General features: G+C 45.2%; 2 protein-coding genes across 6 annotated transcripts in view; both read right to left on the bottom strand.

The window, feature by feature from the left end:
- brd8a (bromodomain containing 8a) overlaps positions 1-5,335 on the bottom strand; it is a 13,482-nt gene extending 8,147 nt beyond the window's left edge. For 2 of the 5 annotated variants that reach the window (XM_031572577.2, XM_031572578.2), the window contains exons 1-10: positions 4,996-5,334; positions 4,262-4,358; positions 4,088-4,157; positions 3,923-3,972; positions 3,637-3,759; positions 3,082-3,162; positions 2,333-2,397; positions 1,891-2,030; positions 1,438-1,602; positions 361-460 (exon numbers count right to left, since the gene is read on the bottom strand). In XM_031572577.2, the coding sequence (XP_031428437.1) occupies positions 361-460; positions 1,438-1,602; positions 1,891-2,030; positions 2,333-2,397; positions 3,082-3,162; positions 3,637-3,759; positions 3,923-3,972; positions 4,088-4,157; positions 4,262-4,358; positions 4,996-5,014 (910 nt within the window). In that variant the 5' untranslated portion in view covers positions 5,015-5,334. The other 3 variants (XM_031572581.2, XM_031572579.2, XM_031572580.1) reach the window with 3 other exon arrangements.
- A 1,461-nt stretch (positions 5,336-6,796) lies between these two features.
- Positions 6,797-20,000, bottom strand: part of frem2a (FRAS1 related extracellular matrix 2a) — a 45,333-nt gene continuing 32,129 nt past the window's right edge. Inside the window, exons 8-24 of the mRNA XM_042708597.1 lie at positions 19,822-20,000; positions 19,313-19,510; positions 18,533-18,697; positions 18,253-18,435; positions 17,798-17,928; positions 17,164-17,337; positions 16,363-16,666; positions 15,609-15,740; positions 14,941-15,272; positions 12,320-12,512; positions 11,945-12,083; positions 11,512-11,629; positions 10,960-11,094; positions 10,414-10,540; positions 9,418-9,605; positions 8,870-9,016; positions 6,797-8,693 (exon numbers count right to left, since the gene is read on the bottom strand). The exon at positions 19,822-20,000 is cut by the window's right edge and continues 31 nt beyond it. Of these exons, the coding sequence (XP_042564531.1) occupies positions 8,187-8,693; positions 8,870-9,016; positions 9,418-9,605; positions 10,414-10,540; positions 10,960-11,094; positions 11,512-11,629; positions 11,945-12,083; positions 12,320-12,512; positions 14,941-15,272; positions 15,609-15,740; positions 16,363-16,666; positions 17,164-17,337; positions 17,798-17,928; positions 18,253-18,435; positions 18,533-18,697; positions 19,313-19,510; positions 19,822-20,000 (3,352 nt within the window). The 3' untranslated portion in view covers positions 6,797-8,186. The remainder of the gene's footprint in view (positions 8,694-8,869; positions 9,017-9,417; positions 9,606-10,413; positions 10,541-10,959; positions 11,095-11,511; positions 11,630-11,944; positions 12,084-12,319; positions 12,513-14,940; positions 15,273-15,608; positions 15,741-16,362; positions 16,667-17,163; positions 17,338-17,797; positions 17,929-18,252; positions 18,436-18,532; positions 18,698-19,312; positions 19,511-19,821) is intronic.

The raw sequence follows: 20,000 nt of genomic DNA, 5'->3' as shown, positions 1-20,000 counted from the left end.
CACACACACACACAGACACACAGACACACACACACACACAGAATCACACAGAGAGAAAGCAAGCAAGGCCTTAAGCGATATACACAGACACACATCCACCTACAAACACACACTAAAGATACTAAAGATACAGACACAAGAGAAAATAAAGAGAGATACACAGTAAAGCAAAGCTGGAATACACAAGAACTGGATACTGCTGAATGCGTTTCTAACGACAAATACAAATCTAGATAAATGTTATCACCAGACTAGGCACAGGAGCAGCAGAAGAAAGCCTGCAGTTCATGAATGACAAGAGATTTGCATTTATGAGCATTTGGGCATCCATGAGTTATCTGGTTCGCTCTTGTTATGTACCTGAAGCTGCCTGGGACGAGGACAATGCTGTGCCTGTAACCTGAAGGTCCATAGCATGCATCCCTGTCACGTGACAGGGAGGAAGATCACCCTCAGCCACCTAGAAGAAGACACACACAATCAGACAACCTATGACGGTCGCTCTAGGCCGTATTTTACATTCTAACCCTAACGAAACACAGAAATCAGCCTTCAGGCATTCCTTAGTAGAGCCTGTCTGTCAGTACGGCTATTTGAAGGCCTAGGGGCAGACGGGCAGATAGAATAGGTTTAGTTCTAGATTTTCATTAGAATACAAGTAGTTCACTGCCATCCTTACTTACCACTCTTACACACCACACCTGCAAGCACTGTCTGTCCAATAAGATGTAGACTTGTGATGCAAGTAGATGTAGATGCATGTGCCTGCTGCATGCGTGGCATTATATTGTAATGTGGGTGATCCACCTGATCCATACTAATAGCACATCTTAGCCTTACGTAATCATTACTTAATGACGCCACAATAACTGGAATAAAGAGATTTCACTTTCACCAAGCGATGGTGTAAGAAGTATGGGTTATCCATTAGCTACTCCACACTAATGTATTGTCCAGTGCTTTATTTGGCTCCTAGTATCTGCACTAAACCTCACCAGTCTGGGGCTGGTAGCCAGAACTAAACCTCACCAGTCTGGGGCTGGTAGACGGCACTAAACCTCACCAGTCTGGGGCTGGTAGACTGCACTAAACCTCACCAGTCTGGGGCTGGTAGAGAGAACTAAACCTCACCAGTCTGGGGCTGGTAGACTGAACTAAACCTCACCAGTCTGGGGCTGGTAGACGGCACTAAACCTCACCAGTCTGGGGCTGGTAGAGAGAACTAAACCTCACCAGTCTGGGGCTGGTAGACTGAACTAAACCTCACCAGTCTGGGGCTGGTAGAGAGAACTAAACCTCACCAGTCTGGGGCTGGTAGACTGAACTAAACCTCACCAGTCTGGGGCTGGTAGACGGCACTAAACCTCACCAGTCTGGGGCTGGTAGAGAGAACTAAACCTCACCAGTCTGGGGCTGGTAGACTGCACTAAACCTCACCAGTCTGGGGCTGGTAGCCAGAAGGTTGCCCTTCTTCAGCAGCTCGGAGAGAAGAGGGGAAGGTGGTGGTGTGGCCTTCTGAACCACAAGACCTCCTAAGCTGGGCTCAGACACGCTTGCCCCAGAGACCTCTGGCAAGGGTATGAAGGTAGCTGTCACCTGGCCCTGCAAAAAGAGAGGCCAAGGAAAAATGCATTCATTCTTAGAAACAACGACTAAAACCAGCAGTTTTTAAGCTACAAAGTAAGGATTATTTCCTTCATACAAATAGAAAAAAAACGTAATATACAGTATGTACATTTTACATATAATATATTCTGCATTAATGCATTCATTCTTAGAAATAACGACTTAAAACCTTATATCAGCTACACGGCAGTATTATTTCTCTTCATCCCTGTACTTGTGTACCCTGACTTCTCCCCACAGAGAGGTTTCTGCTTAGAGACTCACGGTGGAGGAGCTGGTCTCGTTGGGAGTGGGTATGGGAGCGTCGCTGACGGACTGGTCCAGGTTAAGAGAGGCCTCCCCTGGAGGAGGGCCCACAGCCACACTGGGCATCCGTCTGGGAGTGTTCTTCACTGCCTGTCTGGCTAGAGAGTGAGGGATTAGATAACAGGACACACTATTCATGAGTGTGCTGTGAACACTCACCTGAAGCTTTTCCTTTTGGAATGTTATTTATATTTTTTTGGATTGACCAATGCATAACTATATTTGCTCTCAGAAATGGGTTTTTGAATGGATTGCTTCTATTGTTTTGGTGTGAATTTGTGAGTGTGTGTGTGTGTGTGTGTGAGAGTGTGTGTGTGTGTGTGTGTGTGTGTGTGTGTGAGAGAGTTTGTTGGCCTCAAAATAGTTAAGAGAAGCCTCTGGGCCAAATGTCCTTGAGTACCCTCATAGGCAGCTTCAGTGGCCTTCCTCTTCACCTCTGCCTCCTCATTCTCCTGTTTCTTCTTCCTGTTGAAAACCAATGTCTTGCGTGAAGACAGAAATATTGCACAGCACCTCACTGAGGGAAGCACCATCCCCCCCCGATGGCCTGATACTGATACATCTAGTTTTCTCAAGGAAGCAATAACAAAATAAACAAGATCTCTGGGTCAACAGTCAGTATCACAGAGCCAGACAAATATTACATACATGTCTGGAAATGACGGTTGACAACAATTAGACATCTAACTACATATTTAAATATATATTTTTCTTAATTTACTGCCTCATGGTGGCATAGGTCAGTGTGAAGATGTGCATTCCAAGTGAAATTACAGTTGCGCTCTTAAGATTGTTGTAAACCTACAGAGGAAGCCTTGTCAGCAGAAGATTTCATTTACATTACATTTAGTCATTTAGCAGACGCTTTTATCCAAAGCGACGTACAAGGAAATTGCATTTATACATCAGGAGCAGTTTAGGGGTTCAGTGTCTTGCTCAAGGACACTTACACTCTTGGTAAGGAAGAGTGGGGAATCGAGCTAGCAACCTTCCGATTACTAAACGACTCCTCTACCCCCTGTACCACTGTCGCCCCCATCGCAATTCATCGCAATCTACAGCCAAAGTTTCAATGAAGCGTCTCCAGACATGCGGTCTCATGATGTAGACTGGCCACGGTGGCAACATGACAAAAGAGGAGGTCCTTACTGTACGATCTCTCCCAAGAGCTCCTCCAGTTTCAAATCCAGATGTCCCGATTGAATCAACTCCGCTTCTCGCTTCAGCTTCCTGGGGGGGGGGGGGTAAACATATTTAGCTCAGAAGAACTTATACCTTGTAGACAGAGATATGAATGTAGTTTCATGTATTTTATCCACTGTGTAACATGCAGTAGTATGAAGTTCCATTGAGTCAGAACTAAGAAAATGAGCACTGCGTAGGCACAGTTCTCCCTCAACACCTGAATGAATTCACCGTGACGTGTTATGATTTGACCTTTCTCAGTAACTGTCTGCTTCTCAATGATTGTCCTGTGTATTCCTCTCGGCTGACTCAAACTTATAGCAAGGCCTCTGATATCACTGGTACTTCCCTAGCTGCCTCCAGGTTAACTAACCTGTGTTTCTCCTGAGTATCTCTGATCAGACTTATAGCAAGGTCTCTGATATATAACCTGTGTTTCTCCTGAGTATCTCTGATCAGACTTATAGCAAGGTCTCTGATATCACTGCTACTTTCCTGACTGCCTGCAGGTTAACTAACCTGTGTTTCTCCTGAGTATCTCTGATCAGCCGCTTCAGCTCCTCAATCCGTTCTGCTGTTAGTTTTCGCACAATCACATCCTCTATCGTTTCCACAACCTCTCCCCTTTCTCCGCGCTTTCTCCTGTTGAAAAAAAAGCAGCATGATATAGGCATTAAAGAAACTACACCCATGGAATCTGTCTTCAACCATTAATGTAATTAATGGGAACTCTTAAACTATGCTTTCTCAAACCATAAAGAGCTAATGGAGCTTGTCAAGAACCGTTAATGGCACTATTTCTTACTTTGGAGCTTCAGTTGTCTCAAGGAGCTGGGAGTATTGAGAGGCACAATGCTGAGAGTTGAGTGGAAGAAAAAAAAAACAGGGAATTAGTACTGTTTACCTCACGTAATTATAATGAATGTACATTTTGCTCTGTTCAAAGTGTATACTTCTGGAGTGCAGTTACCTTTTGGGAGAACCAATCAGGTGGTCGTCCAGGCTCTGCAAAAGGTCTGATGGCTCGACTGACAGACACCCTATTGGAATGAGAAAATATCAGAGGCATACCCCTGTGTAAGTCAAAACATCAAACTGGTGTATAAGTTCACTGTTACATCGATACATAACACTGGTCATTTACCAATTCTGATCTCCACTCTTCATTACGGAGGAGGCTAAGCATAGCTTCTCCCTCACCGACCAAGGCTCTGCTGGTCCCAGGGATAACAATTTGTGCTCTGCAAGAAACAGAACACTGTACAGTATTCACGGATCACATTTCCAATGCCTTTCGCCGCGTTAAACAGTGTCGTTTTCTAGGCTACCATTTTTGCAAATCTAGTTGCCTAAAACTAATCGGCTTGAAAATAAATGTTTGGAGGAACTGATATGTTCACCAAGAATGAAAGTCTTGAACAGGACATCAATAGTCCTCAGACTCGCCGACCTGAAAGGTTTCCTCACATAAGCACACGTATGCATTAAACAGGTATGTCTTGTCAGATCAGAACAGCTGCATTTTTTGTAGTAGTTGCCGAGTGTTTTGTGATAGGCTAGTTCGCCCTCAAGATAGCCTACACACTAAGCTTCTGTAAAATGTCCACTCTTATCAACTACTAGGTAGCAGCCACGCAGAATGCATGGATATCCTAGCATTACAGTCAAGATCTCATCGCATACCTGTCACATTGGTCTTCCAGGTAACCTAATCAGCCAATGGGCATCTTCCTCAAAAGGGATAGCCTCGTTGACTCGCTGTGTCTCAATTCAACTCATTCAACTCGTTTATATATGCATTATTTACATGTCATCTCGAGTGCACAGCGTGTCAACGTGGGGAGAATTACGACTAAAAGAGTAAGAATAAATACTCACTTCCAACACCGCTCGCCATTTTGTCATGATTGAATTCTTCTTAGGCAAGACTACTTATTCATAGGCGACAATGCAGGAACGTTACCCGGAAATTTTCACTTGCTTCTCGGGAAATGTAGGCACTTCCAGCATATTTACAGGCGTTATGTTAACAGCAACATCACTGATCATAAATAAATTCCGCACGAATATATCGCTATTATCATAGCGCCTCTATAAAATATTGGCTATAATAAGCGATATTAGATTATCGGAAGAGAACCCCTGTTTTTATAGTTTGGTTTGTTTTTGTTTTAATGTCATCATCCGGAATTGCACCTCTGGAGGCACTAGTGATCTTTTCTTTTGCAGATAAGAGCACAGAACCACTCAGCATGGTCTGCAGCTTCAGACCAGAGCATAACTTAGATGCCCATTCATTCACGTATTCATTTAGTAAATTACTCAGTTCGTCTGTTTTGACAAGAAATCTTCAGGATTTTGCAAAAGGGAAACTTCAACCTATCACTACTCACACTTTCTAGTAAATCGTGGAGTTCCATTTCCAGATATCAAATGTATTTGAAGTAACTTGGTTTGTTGATGTCAAAATGTTAAATCATATGCAAGGTGCAAGTTGACCCACTATTCCTATGGAGAACTACTACTACAAATAATAATCATCATAATCAGTCTAATAAAATCCGGTCTCGATTTCTGGATGGGAGACGGTAGAAATTCTAAGTAAAAGCCCAAGAATATAAAGGTATAACGGGCACGAGCGAAACGATCTTACTTTCATTTAATCCATGTAGCGGTTTTGACAATCAATGCTCTAAAACATAGTAGGCCTAACACATTGCCCCATTGTTGTTAGCCTAGGTTGTATTTCTGTGCTTTAGTGTGGTATATCAAACTACACCAATTTCACAATGGTTCAGAGAATTGTCTCATCTTCAAATAAAAACACATAACGTACCTCCTTTCTTAAGGCACGTGTGTCACTGCACAATTAAGTAGAGATAAATACTCACTACATCTTTCATTCTCAATAGCATGGAATAATAATTGCAGATTCCAATAGACTGATGCTGCGGGGTCAGTGCATGTCAATTCGGCCTATATAGATCAGTAGGCCACGGCACGTGCTTGGAAGGCTGCGTTAGCCACAGGTATGACAATCCCCCACTTGTTATTTCAGAATCGTGTTCTGAACCCTCTGATAAAGAAATCTGAAATCAGATATCAGGTATTTTGCCAAGCCTAGCAACCTTTGCAGTATCAGTGTATGCTACGTAGACATGGCCTATTATTATGAAAAAAAAGATTACGACATTTGTTAATACAATTATAAACAAGTGAACTCACTCCTTTTTCTTGGCTATTTAAGCCTACACGTTTTTAACACTTTAGCAAAGCAGATGATAACTAAAATAACAGTGAAATATATATACCTATTTCACGGTATTAAATTAGAATCTATGTAATGTCACCATAAATACGACAGTCAAACATGCAAATTATGATTGGCTTTTTAATTACGTTTATTTTCAACCGTTCGTAACGAGCGTTATGTAGTAGTTAACAGTTTTTGACCAGACTTTTATTTTGACACGTTGTCAACAGTTTTCCGCCAGTCGGATGACATAAAATTCCAAGTTTTAACCACTAGAGGGCGCACATTGGTATTGTTGCAATTTTCTTCATTACTTTCTCTCCAGAGCAGAGATCAAACATTGTGTGTGTGGTTATGAGGATAACCTAAATTCATTTGCAAAAAAATATACAGAAAAAAAAATCACAAAATAACACTCGCTCAATACACAGGAAAAAAAGCACAATTTTATTAAATCGTTTAAAAGAGCATGTATAGGTGTGATTCAGTGGTTTGTTACAAAATGGATCATTGGAAGAATTCAACACTTGACCATTTCTCAAACACACAATATTTATCTATAAATAGATGTGCATACATAAACATATTTTAAACATACATTAAACATCAGGTACAAACCTGGTGCAGACCATAACAAAAAATAAAAAATACACTGCTCAGTAAAAATAATGATTTCATAAAATATGTCAAAATAGGGATGCAAGGGAAATCTTTGTGTTTTCAGATTGCATTGCATAGCAAGCTTAAAATGTGTTTGTAAGTGAAATAAGTGTTTATTTTCCCCTGTGCTATGCATTGGAACAAACATAATACTGCCCTTGAGTTTGACTGTCTACAGCTAAAAGTCTAAAATACTTTTTAATAGTTTTATTTTAAATATAGCCATTAATACATTCCAATATGATTGTGCTTGCAAGTCTTTCGGCTATCCGCAATGTGCAATCAAAAAGTCTGACAAATAAAATCCGATAACAATGTAATCTGATAATAGTATATGCACCTTAATTTCAAATATTTTCTGCACAGCCAAAAACTCTAATCTTTTCACTTGATGTTCAGTGGCAAAACATTTCCTCTGAAATAGTGTCCTCTAGGGGGAAAGGGAAGAAATCGGACAGCAGAAGTGATGGAGGTAACGTGGAACAAGTGGAATATGCAAACTCACAAATGTCACAATGACACATAAAAATGGCTACAGATATCTATACTGTAGCCTGAGTTGACTGCAATGTCATGCTTGGGACACGAAACACCTAGACATCCAGTGTTATTCCATTTACAAGAAGACATTTAGAAAATTGCACTGAGTTTATTTGAAATCATTCTGAATATTAAATGAACTTTCATATAATCTGCTCGTCAAGGACACACAACTCAGACATATATTAACAAATATGCTTTAGGAAAGAATGGGAACAGTTTTAATGTATTGTGACTGTCACTTTCTAGCTGCTAAAAAAACCCCAATGGTTTTTAAAAGCTCTGACACTGACAATACTCTCAGACACAATTGGAATTCTTTTCAAATCCATATGCATGTTATCACAAAGACATGCCACCAGCATTCCGATCAGACCAAAAAGTCTTTTGTATAATGGATGAGCAGTTTAAAAAATTTAAAAATATTTCTCTCAGCAACTTATCAAAGAAGTTTTTTTTTGGACTGTGGTACTCAGTAGATTTCTGACAATGTGTGACTATTTGAGAGGCACTTGCAAAAAGAACAAGGGATGAAAAGAATATCAAAGAGTGGGGGCTCACACACACATAAAAAAAAGACCCTGTAGGGTTTATTTCTCTCTGTCCCGTGTGTCCGTCACACCTCTGAACTGTCAGTGCTGTCGTAGGACTTGTCTGTCACCATCACCGGCTGCATGCTGCCCGAGGGCTTGGGCGCCTTCTTGGCCCCTTTCTGACGGGAGCGCAGCAGGAGCGCCAGCACCACCGCCAGCAGCACGGTGAGCAGGAGGCCCACCAGGGCGCCCACCACCGTCACGGCGTCCTCCTCCCCGCGCTTGCTGCTCCGCTCGCGGGGCAGCACGCCGTCCTCCAGGGCCTCGTCCCCGCTGCTCGCCCGCCGGCGGCTGCGGTCCAGGGCGATGTGCATGATGTTGGTGCCCCGGTTGTTGTCGGTGCCGATGTTCTCGGCCAGGGCGGGCACCTCGCCGGCGTCCCTCCTGGAGCGGGAGTGCAGAGCCGGCGGGTTGTCGCCCGACACGACCGAGTGGTACTCCAGGCTCCTTTTGCCGATGCCACGGTGGGTGTTCTCTTTGGAGCGCACGGTGTAGATGGTGTGGATGTACCACTCTCTCCCGGCTGCCACCTACACACACACAGGACATTGGGTCACAACATTTGGTATATATTTCAGCCCATTGGGGCCCCTGTTGAGGCTGATTTCTGATAAACAGCTGGACTTACACTTTCCACACTTGTTACATATATAAGAATCGACAGAAATCTGCGGTGAGACGTAATTAAGTGCAGTTGAAGTCAGACCTGGAACATGGCGTCCGAGTCCACCCTGAAGCCATCGGAGCCTGGCTGTTTGACCAGGGTCAGTGCTGAGGGGTCATCCACTGCCAAGAGGGCGTTGAAGGGCACGTCTCCAAACGACCTGGCCTGGGTATCGGGCTGGGCTTTATCCTGACGGAGAACAGAGGGCATCAGGCAGTCAGACATCACATCACTGATCAAACCAAGGACACCTCTGAAGTTAATACCAGAGTGTGTGTCTGTGTGCGTGTCTGTGTGTGTGTGTGTGTGTGTGTGTGTGTCTGTGTGTCTGTGTGTGTGTGTGTGTGTGTGTGTGTGTGTGTGTGTGTGTGTGTCTGTGTGTGTGTGTGTGTCTGTGTGTGTGTGTGTGTGTGTGTCTGTGTGTGTGTGTGTGTGTGTGTGTGAGTTTGTGTGTGTGTGTGTGTCTGTGTGTGTGTGTGTGTGTGTGTGTGTGTCTGTGTGTGTGTGTGTCTGTGTGTGTGTGTGTGTGTGTGTGTGTGTGTGTGTGTCTGTGTGTCTGTATCTGTGTGTGTGTGTGTGTGTGGGCTTACAATGATCTTGAATCTGTAGAGGAGGGTTGGGGAGTCTGCCAGGCATCCAAACTCAGACTTGGTGGGGTTGTACTTGGGCACGTACCCGTCGGCTCCAGTGCACAGAAACACTTTCTCAATGCTGCAGTGGAAAGAGTCACCCAGGTTCTGCACAGGGTCAACCATGACCCTCCCATAGATCGTTTCACCTGAATGAGGATAAGAAGACATGGACTGAAACAAAAGGGTTGCCAGTCTATGGCATAAAAAAGCCTTACAAGGAAAAAAAAACCTACATATTCTTTTACTGCTAAATAACACAAGCATACACAAAATGTATGATTTAAACTGACATCAGATGTCGGAGGGTTCCGTGCGGGAGTTGAACCCGGGAACTCTCCCACCCACAGTGAGTTTATGAAGTGTCAGCACCGTACAGTACAATCCAGAGAGAAGCTTCGTCTCTGTTGCTTGATATAGCTAAGCACTTTGATGTCGTTGGCAGTGCCTTGCCAGTTGTTGTGAACACAGCCCCCAAGCCACTTGTCTTTTTGGTGCCGTATGTGTAACAGCAATGAAAGACTAAATGTGTTGCTCACTGATACCTGGACTTTCAGCACGAAAGGGGAACGGACCGTGTGTGCACGTGTGTGTTTTACACAGCATTTTTTACGTTTTCACACTGTTTATGGTTAAATGTTTTTTATTTGTGCTGCAACATTTGCGTTATTAAGATGTTAATGTATCAGATCGGGGTTACTCTCGGTCCTGCTAGGGAGCGCTAGGGTGGGGGTGTTACGTCTAGGGACGTATACTTGTTTATGAAAATAACTTCTAAAAAAAAAGGTGTGTGGTTGTTCTTGCCTTAATGTCCTGAGTGGTTGTTTAATCTATCCTGCTAACCTGTCCCGAGTGGGTGTGTGAATCACCTGAATTGCATTTTTTTTTAAAAATTGCTTTAAAAAAAAAAAAAAAAAAGATAATAATTAAGATTTTTCAAAGCTTTTGGTGCCTTACCCTCTGAGAAGGCGGCGTCGCTCTCCTGACCGAAGCCCATGGAGCCGTCCGACAGCCAGAGGGACCTCTTGGACAGCAGGATCATCTGCGTGTTCAGACTGAACTCCACAGCCACGGGGTCACTCACCTGCAAACCAAAACATAGCCAAATAAGACAAAGGTCCAGCTTGGTTATGTATCAAATGCAATAATGATAACTATGATTAAGGAATATAATACTAGAGTGAATGACTCCTAACAGTACGTGTCTAATGTCGGGCCTTCTGCAGTGTGAGTGTGCTATGTGTTTCCATCACAGCATACTGCATTCGGATAACTCTAACTTGCACTGGCAAACTTTTGGACACTATCCTCAAATGAAATCCCGTGTTTTGTTTACTAAGAGTGCGGTAAAAAATGAAGGGAGCCCCTGAATGTTCTGGACAGAGGCCCTGGATTAGGTCAGGGATTATAACTTCCCGAAGGACAGGAATGCTAGGCAGGGCCCAGGGTGAGGTGTTCTGTCAGGGCCCCCAGGATTCTTTCGGCCTTGGTTGGGCTGTTTACCTGCTGGAAGCGAATGTCCATGTCAAAGGTGATGGGTTCCCTGGGGTTGCAGACAGGGGGAACAGAATACTCCACATTCATGGCAGCTGTACAGGGGATCAGCTTCACAGTGAACGTGCCGGAGTAGTCGCGTACCTAAAAAAAACGTGACATATCCATTAGCACGAAAGATCAAGATGAAGAACTAGCCAGATACAATTTAGAGTTAGGTACAATCCCGATACCATAATGTAGTGTTAATATAAAAAGACACAGAGCTTTTATAGTTAACACAGAGACATTTCAAAAACGTCAAAATGTCCCATAGCATATGCCTAGCATTACCAATCTATGCTAATGTATAGCCTTTGCATTCGAGAATGTTTCATATAAGGCTGTTCTAAGTTATATATTGTGGTAAATGTGGTCTGAAGTGGCAGACCAACACCCTAGACCTCAGAGCTACTGAGCTTGCTTGGCTCTGGGCCTGACTCTAGCCCAAGTGCACTCTCAACCACTTGAATAACCCCCGTCATCACAATTAATTTCTGTTGTAGGGCGTAAGAAACTTACTGCAAAGTCAGAGATGAAGGTCCACTGCTGCACTGGCTGGTGATAGGTGGGCTCAGTCCGCACCAGGGTCAGGTTAAAGGTCAGTCCGGGGTGGTTCATACTCATGACCATAGAATTGCTGGATGCTGATTGAAAATACAGAAGTGAACAGGAAATGAACAGCAAATTCATGAAAATATTCCTCTTCTTGAGCCTTGGACTTTAAGTGTGTTGAGAGAATGCAGTCAGTTGATTTTGAGGTGGATGAGGGGTTCTACATACCTCTCTGTCTTTTGTCCTCTCTCTTGTAACGTCCTTTGCTCCCTTAACAAATATAATTTCAAAAGATGAAACATTGCCGACAGTATGTAACATTTCCAGTGTACTGAATACATAATACTCAGCCACTGTTCAGCCACGACACACTAAATATTCATGTGCTGTGTTATGTAACGCATGCAAGCAGGCAAACTGCTGTCTGTCCTCACCCGGGTGGGACGCCACAAACAGGCCCCTGAAGCGGGCCTCCGTGCGGAAGTTGACCACCAGGCGTCCCTGCTCATTAATCCTCATGCTGGTCGGGTACAAGGCACCTAGAGACGGAGACGGAGACGGATGGGGCACTTTTATATCTTCTTCTTTCGTTGTGAATTCATACTGAATTCAAGAGGCTGCACCTCTATCAGAACAACTCTGTCTCCCTTATTTTTTTAATGTGTGTATTTTTTTATTTTTTTAGGGAACATCTGAAGATATAAAGAAATTTCCCGGTATACCAAACCACCAAACTAAAAGAAGTATGTCGGAGACGGAGCCGCTCTGGTCTTACCCTGCACCTCCGCCTGCGGGGGGCTGCCGATGCCGTCCTGCCACAGGATGGCCGTGTCGTAGGTGAAGGTGAGCCGCAGCTCCGACTGCAGGTCGAAGTGCTGCCAGCCGCCGATGCCCACGGGCGAGTGGAAGACGTAGGAGACGTGGAGGGGCACGCGGAGCGTCACGTAGGACTGGACCAGGTTCAGCACCTGCACGGCGGGCAGAAAGAGTTGGCATTCAGTCAACAGTTGGCACTTTAATATGAGATGTTGCGTTTCGAACTGTTCCTTGGTCATAAACTCCACTTGTAAAAAAATTCTACAAAATCAGAACAGGTTATGGCATGTGTAAAATACTCCGTCAATTTTACGGTCTAATCTTCTGACAGGACGTAATCATTTGGCAGCAAAAACATGGCATTTGCATGCATTCCAACACAACATGGATTTACAAAGTTTTGCCTCAGGTTATTTCCAGTGCTAACAGTTGTTTCTGTCACGGCCTAACATCTGTTGTGGTGAGATATGGAGTAGAAGAATGGTCACAGGATGGTGACACGTTTCCACCTGATATTTCCCGATAGCGAGCGCAGTCAGCCCACCATTTAACCCTCCAACTGCGCTAACACGCACCTCCGAAACAGAACATTTCCAATGACAGCAAACTACCCAAAAAAAACTTGGAAAAAAGTAAACATGAATTAATTAACTAGAAAAAAGTAAAACATTAAAGTGGCTGTTTCATTGGTTGCTTTCCAAAAGAAGTCTCTGTTGATCTGCACTATGCTGGTAACGACATTCAGCCCAGAGCTAGGTATTTGCCAAGTGTTTGCCATCAAAAAAATGTGATTAGCTGTCTTCAGCGATTCTCTTAAAAAGAAATACATTTATAAAAATGTATAAATAAATAACTTAAATATTCAGCAATGTCCCATGGACATATGAAACAATATGTCTTAAAAACACAAGTGCAACATTTCCAAACAGCGTGAAGCCAACTTCTAACCAGACGCCGCCGATAAGACACTAGCATCTAAAACCTCCGCGAACAGAACAAAAGGACATAAGGTGTAAACCTAAATAAACAGCGCCCCCTGCAGATCCTTTGTTGAGTTGCCTTTGTCGGAAAAGGCGTCCCAAAAACCGCAGCCGTGTGGAATGAGTGTGCGTGGGAGAGACGGCCCCCTGCCAGTCAGCGCCGGCGCCGACAGAACCTCCCCAGCGCCGTGACACTGATCCGCCCTAACGAAGCCAGCATGGCCCACTAAGCACATACAAGTCCACTGATCATATCCCATTTCACGTCGAACAGCGAAAGGTCGGGAGGGACAATTACACATGACCTCTATGTCGAAGATGAGAGAGGAGTGTGTGTATGTGTGTGTGTGTGTGTTTGTAGTGAATAAGAGAATGAAAGAGAGAGAGAGAGAGAGAGAGAGAGAGAGAGGGCGGGGGGGGGGGGTAGAACAGGAGCAGACGGAGAGACAAACAATGAGACAGAGAGGAGGAAGAACCTGCGGGACATCTAAAAACGAGGTGATGTCTGCCAACCAACAAAAGCAACAGCAACCACTGACTCTCGCCAATCCCCACACAGCCCCCGACGGGTCGAGCTGGTGTTTACAGAGGTGGGGAGAGACAGACGGCGGCTAGAACAGGCCTCTGTGAGCTGCACAGAAAGTGAACCAAGTGGGCCAAGGGATTGGAAAGGCCTGGTGTAATTTTCAAGCTATTGATCACTTCACACTGGATAAAGCTGATCTATAGCAAAGCTACTCGAGGGAAAAATCAAGTTTTTATTAACTACAGCTACATAGAAAAATGCCACTCAATTTAGTTTATTGCAAAAAGTGCCCACTTGTTCACAGGTCACACATGAAACAAAGAAATACCCCACTATTCATGGGAAAGTGCAAGGAATGTCAGCTTTGGTTTTGTCTACAGTGTCCATCAGTCAGACACCTGCCTTCCAGGTGGGGGTACTGCACTAAACAGGATTACTCAGCTTCTTGGAAGACCTCAACAAAACACTCCCTGGGGTTTTCACAAGGACAAAATTGCAAGGGATGCTATATTTCGGTTTGTTTGTAGTTTCAGTAGTTGATAAAAATGGCAAAAAAGTCATTTAAATCACTGCAAATGCAAATATTAATGTAGTTGAATTACCAGCAAACTAGTGCAAAATGTAGTAATGTAGTGGGAGAGGCTGACTGAAAATATATTAAGTATATTAAGATTGAAGTACAAATAGATCATTTCTGATGATAATGATCAATGTTTTCCTCACAGACAAAATACTACAATATCATTCTTCGAAGAGTGGCATAGTTTTAGCAGACAATGTGGTCAAATGATCTTTGATATGGCCATACTGCCCGTGTGGGTGACAGTGGTACAGGAGGTAGAGAAGTCGTTTAGTAATCAGAAGGTTGCTAGTTCGATTCCCTGTCGAAGCGTCCTTGAGCAAGACACTGAACCCCTAATTGCTCCTGATGTGCAGTGTGCCATCAGTGTAAATGTAAAATGTGTATACGTCGTAAGTCGCACATATGTAAGTCGCTTTGGATAAAAGCGTCTGCTAAATGACTAAATGTAAATGTAAATGCCCCCCTGTCTCATGCCCAGGTGTGGTGCTCACCTGTCCGTCCGTGCCAATGGACCCTCCGCAGTCGGTGAGCAGCTCGGACATGTCGTAGTAGCTGACGAACTCCCACAGGCAGGCCTCCAGGTTGAGGTTCCTGTAGAAGCGCAGTGTGCTGTTGCTCCTGAGGGGGGCGCTGTACTGGTACGGCGAGATCTCGCCGATGCTCTCCGGGTTGCGGGTGGCCTCGGTGACGAAGCCGTAGCGCGTGCTCACCTCGTTGTAGTCCAGCAGGTTGGAGCAGCGGTGGTTGCCCACGCGCGTGCCGTCGGGGCTCAGAGTCAGCTCGAAGTTGGACAGAGGACGCGTGGAGATCACAGGCAGCATACCTGATGGAGAGACACAGAGAGAGAGAGAGAGGGAGAGAGAGAGAGTGAGAGACAGACAGAGAGAGAGATAGAGAGAGAGAGAGAGGGAGGAAGAGTGGAGGTAGAAAGAAAGAAGCAAAGAAGTGGAAAAAAATAATGAATCAAACAGAAACGGAGAGAGAGAGAGGGAAGAAGAGAAACAGAAAAGAAGAAAGAAAGGAAGGATGGGACGGATTTATAACTGGAACTTAGTGAAAGGCAAGAGTCATTTCCAGGGGATTAGTTTCAAATGTCTTGGCTGCTCTAGTATTGCATTCTGTCACCGTGCCAAACAGCTGGAGGGGGAAGTGTCCTCACCATCAATGTGGGGCATGGTGACAGTCAGCTTGATCAGGTTGGCGTGCTCGGGGTCGTCCGCGCCCGTGTAGCGCAGCTTGGCAGAGAATGGCTCGGCGCCCACTGTGCCCACTTTGCGAGGGTGGCACATGCCTGTGACGAAAAAAGCAAGATAGGCCATCAGCTAAATGATGCACTGGCAACACACGGGATAGGACAATAACCATTTGCTGTATGTTGTCTGGATGATTTTCCTATTTAGATTGGCCGATGGTAGACAATTATTCTCATCACAGAAACAGTGGTGTATCTCAGGAAAAAATAAAAAACAGAATGCTTTGTTGTTGTTGTTCATTCTGCTAAGTTGTATTTGCCATCCTGTGATATGCAGTCTGTGTTGTCCAAAAGCATTTGTGTTTTTCAGACGTACCACAATCATGTGGTTCCATGGGCATGGCCAACAGACAGTGTTTCACAATGTTCCAGTGCATTGCACGCATCTCCCACCCGCAGGTATTTGTTTACATGGTTTTTGGCCCTGACACCTTGCCTTCATGTGAAAATGTATTACTACTTAACTACATATACGCCATTGCACCAGTGTGTGTGTGTATGTGCGTTGTGTGTATGTGTGTGTGTGTGTGTGTGTGTGTGCGTTGTGTGTATGTGTGTATGTGTGTGTGTGTGTGTGTGCGTTGTGTGTCTGTGTGTGTATGTATGTGTGTGTGCGTGTCTGTGTGTTTGTGTGTGTGTGTGTGTGTGTGTCCGCCCTCACCTTCCTCTTGGCTGACGGTGATGATGGGACTGCTGAGCTCCAGGCCCTCGTCCCCGTTGGAGTTGACGGCGCGGGCTGCGCACTGCACCCGTGAGCCGGCCTGGAAGTAGACGGAGTCCAGCGTGATCATCTTGGACGAGGTGAAGAAGGTGTCGAAGTCGGCCTCGCGCATGGGACTGGTGACGCCGTCCGGCCCGGCGGGGGCGCTGATGAGCCAGCGGTAGCGCGTCAGAGTGTCGTTGATGCTCTCGCTCACGCAGATGGAACCCGTCTTGTCGAAGTCGGGGAATCTGGGGTTGCAAGCCTGTGTGTGCCGCGCGAGGAGGTGAGAACAAAGAGAGGAATGTGTGAAGTGGGAAACAAGATTTCAAAAAGAGAAAGAGAGAGAGAAGAAAATGCTAAAGCACACAGAAAAAAGTCAAAGGCTGATGGTATTTTCCTTTGTGTGTGTGTGTGTGTGTGTGTGAGCACAGCAGGATATTGTATTTAGCAATCTAGCCTGGGGTTATAAAAACTCTATACTGGTCAACACACTTTCTTATCCCTACTATTTATAAGTTTGTGTATTACTTCTGCAATAGCCTTTGCTCTAGTCCAATGTTTTTCTCCCAATTAATGAATGTCTCTAGGTACCTGTATGCAAATAGGACACACGAGCAAAACATGCTTTGTTCCCTGTGTTATTCTGTTTCTCTTTACTAAGCACCCTGTAGTGTGTGGGAAGATAATTATAGCTGCTCGACAGCTCCAGTCATTGTGACTGACAGGTGTTGGCCGCGGAGCTGCTTTTGATCGGCGTACCGTGACACAGATGACAGGGTAGCCAGCTGGAGGCTTGAGGTTCTCCTTGGACCCGACGTCTCTCTTGGTTCTGACGCCGTCGTAGTGGAGCAGAGACGCCACGCGAGGGAGAGAGGGGAAGGTGACGTCCGCCATGCTGTTCGTCTCCTCGATGTACACGATGGCCTTGGTCGTCTGTCGAACAAAACACAGCGGGGAGCCTCGTCAGCTTCAGATGTCAGACAGGCACATTTGACAGACTGATACTGGTGGCGTAGGCTACGAAGTTCAGGGAACCGAAGTTATCATCGAAGTTATCATCAAAGTTTACATGCGAGATGTCAGCATGATTTAAACAGGGAGCGAGCCATTTTCCATAGTTTGTAGTTTTAGACATAAACATCGATTGTGGGTTATATAAACTCCATAGCAAACTGAATTAATTATTTCACTTGGAGGTCGTACGAATTATAAATGTACTACAGATGTTAGAACCTATTGTTCTCGGTGTCGGTTTCTTGAGGAGTGCCGCTTCTATAAAAAGCAGCTCATTAGTAAGAGCAGGAGGAGCATTTCAAGGACAAAGGAGTCAGAGAGAAGTACCGAAGCGCTCAGACATGAAACCATAAGTGGAAGAAGCATTCTCTCTCCCAACCTGAATCTCCGCCACCATGTTCTCGTCGGGCTTCAGGTGGACGGTGAAGGCCTCCCTCATCTCCCTCACGCCGTCGTACAGCACCTCCACCTCCACAAGGTGCTCCCTGTCGCCCTGTTTGAACTCAACATCTACACAGATACCACAAGAGAACACCACGGATTTCACTAACGGGTACCACAGGCACACTTTCCATTTCCCTTCTATGCATCTGAATTTATATGTGTTCAATTGAGAATTAGTAAACTTCTGAAATTGAATGTGTGAGTGTGAAAGAAAAACAAAACAAAAGAAGATAAACAGACAAAACATACCAACACCCCTTGGTGCAAGCTTGTGGCATCATTAGTAAAGACATTCAAGTTTGACATGTATTACTGGATTAAATATGAATAAACTTTATTCGGTATTAAGCCATATGCACAATCACCACGTGGACCTGTACAGCTCCTTACCTTCTGAGATGGGATGGTAGTCCTCCCCGGACGTGGCCGACCCGTCTTTGGTGTGGACTCTCACCACGGAAACCTTGGAGGTGTCGCCGACTCGGAGCACGGGGATTTTGACCACCGTCACCTGACCTGCCTCCTTGGGCTCGTTCACGCTGAACTTGATCTCCCCCAGCCTGATGATGGGCTCTGTGGAGACGTGAGACAAGAAGGTTCCTGACGTCAGGACAGGAACTGACCGCCATGGCTGTCATCTTTATGTGTGGGGATGCCTTTCAGCTCTTACTGTCGGCCGTGTCCTGTATCTTCACGAGGGTCTCCTCCTGAGGCCCAACGCTAGCTCCGAAAGGAGAGTTGCTCTTCGGCGTGCCCAGCCGCAGTCTCAGCTCCTCCTCTTCCTCAAAGATCAGATCATCCACCAGCTTCAGCACGCATGGCTTCTCTGACTCACCTGTGTGCACAGAGACACACGTACACAAATACACACACACAGACACACACAGACACACACAGACACACACACACACAAAGACACACACACACAACAAGACAGACACAGACACAGACACAGACACACAAAGACACACAAAGACACACATACACACACAACCACACAGACACAGACACAGACACAGACACAGACACAGACACAGACACACACACACAAAGACACACACACACAACCACACAGACACAGACACAGACACAGACACAGACACACACACACACACACACAACCACACACACATACACACAAAGAGAGATATCTCACTTTCAAAACAACCCTATGATTGCACAATTTGAGAAGAGAATAAAAGAATACACTTGAAAGCCCATTGAGGTTATGAAGCATTCACATTTAAGTTTTAACACTTCATTATCAATATGAATGCTCTTTGCGTTTTTTTTATTCTCCATTACGAATAAATGTAAAAACTAAAAACTAGATCTAAAAATGTAAAAACTAAAACCCATCAACCTCGAGCAGAATTTGACACCAACTTGTGGCCATTTCTACAACCCAACCCAACCCAACCCAACCCCTCTGCCAGTGCTGCCACGGTACCTGGCAGGAAGGTGATGATGGAGCCGTCGGTGTTGGGTCTCTCCTGAAAGTCGTCCATCACCTCCGCCGAGCCCTGGCGGGTGTAGCAGCGCACGGTGGAGGTGAAGCTCAAGTCTCCGCCGCGCTTCACCACGGCTGAGATGGAGCCCTCGCCCTCCTCGCCGGAGTACACCGCCTGTCGGAACTGCATCTTCGGCACTGGAGGAGCAGGGGAGTGCAGAGGAAGACGTTAAACCGGCAGATTTGGTGTTTATTTGGGTCATACACCAAAAAAAAATGTGTTGACTAACTGCGTGATTTAATGTTATTTATTTTTTTCATGATGACAGCACAAAAACCAAGTGATTCATATTCAAAACAGATGTGAGAATAAGTCTAGGATTTGTGTCGTTCCATTTATGTATGTATGGTGGAAGGGTTGAAAATAACCTAGATCGCTGTGTGTGTGTGTGTGTGTGTGTGTGTGTATGTGTGTGTGTGTGTGTGTGTGTGTGTGTTTCTGCACTCACAGTCTGACACAGAATCATTTATGGACACCGTGGCCCTGCCAGGCTCTCCTATGACACCGTTGGACGGCAGACGCAGAACCAGCTCAAACTTCTCGGTGCCCTCCAGCGCCGGCTTGCCCAGGTCGTCCAGGATGGTGACCCGGAACGTCTGCATGTTGACCCCAGGTGCAAAGTCCATG

This window comes from Clupea harengus, chromosome 8 (assembly GCF_900700415.2).
Source record: "Clupea harengus chromosome 8, Ch_v2.0.2, whole genome shotgun sequence".
NCBI classification, from domain to species: domain Eukaryota; kingdom Metazoa; phylum Chordata; class Actinopteri; order Clupeiformes; family Clupeidae; genus Clupea; species Clupea harengus.
Note: the sequence above shows the minus strand (reverse complement) of the source record. Positions and strands in the feature narration are given on the sequence as shown.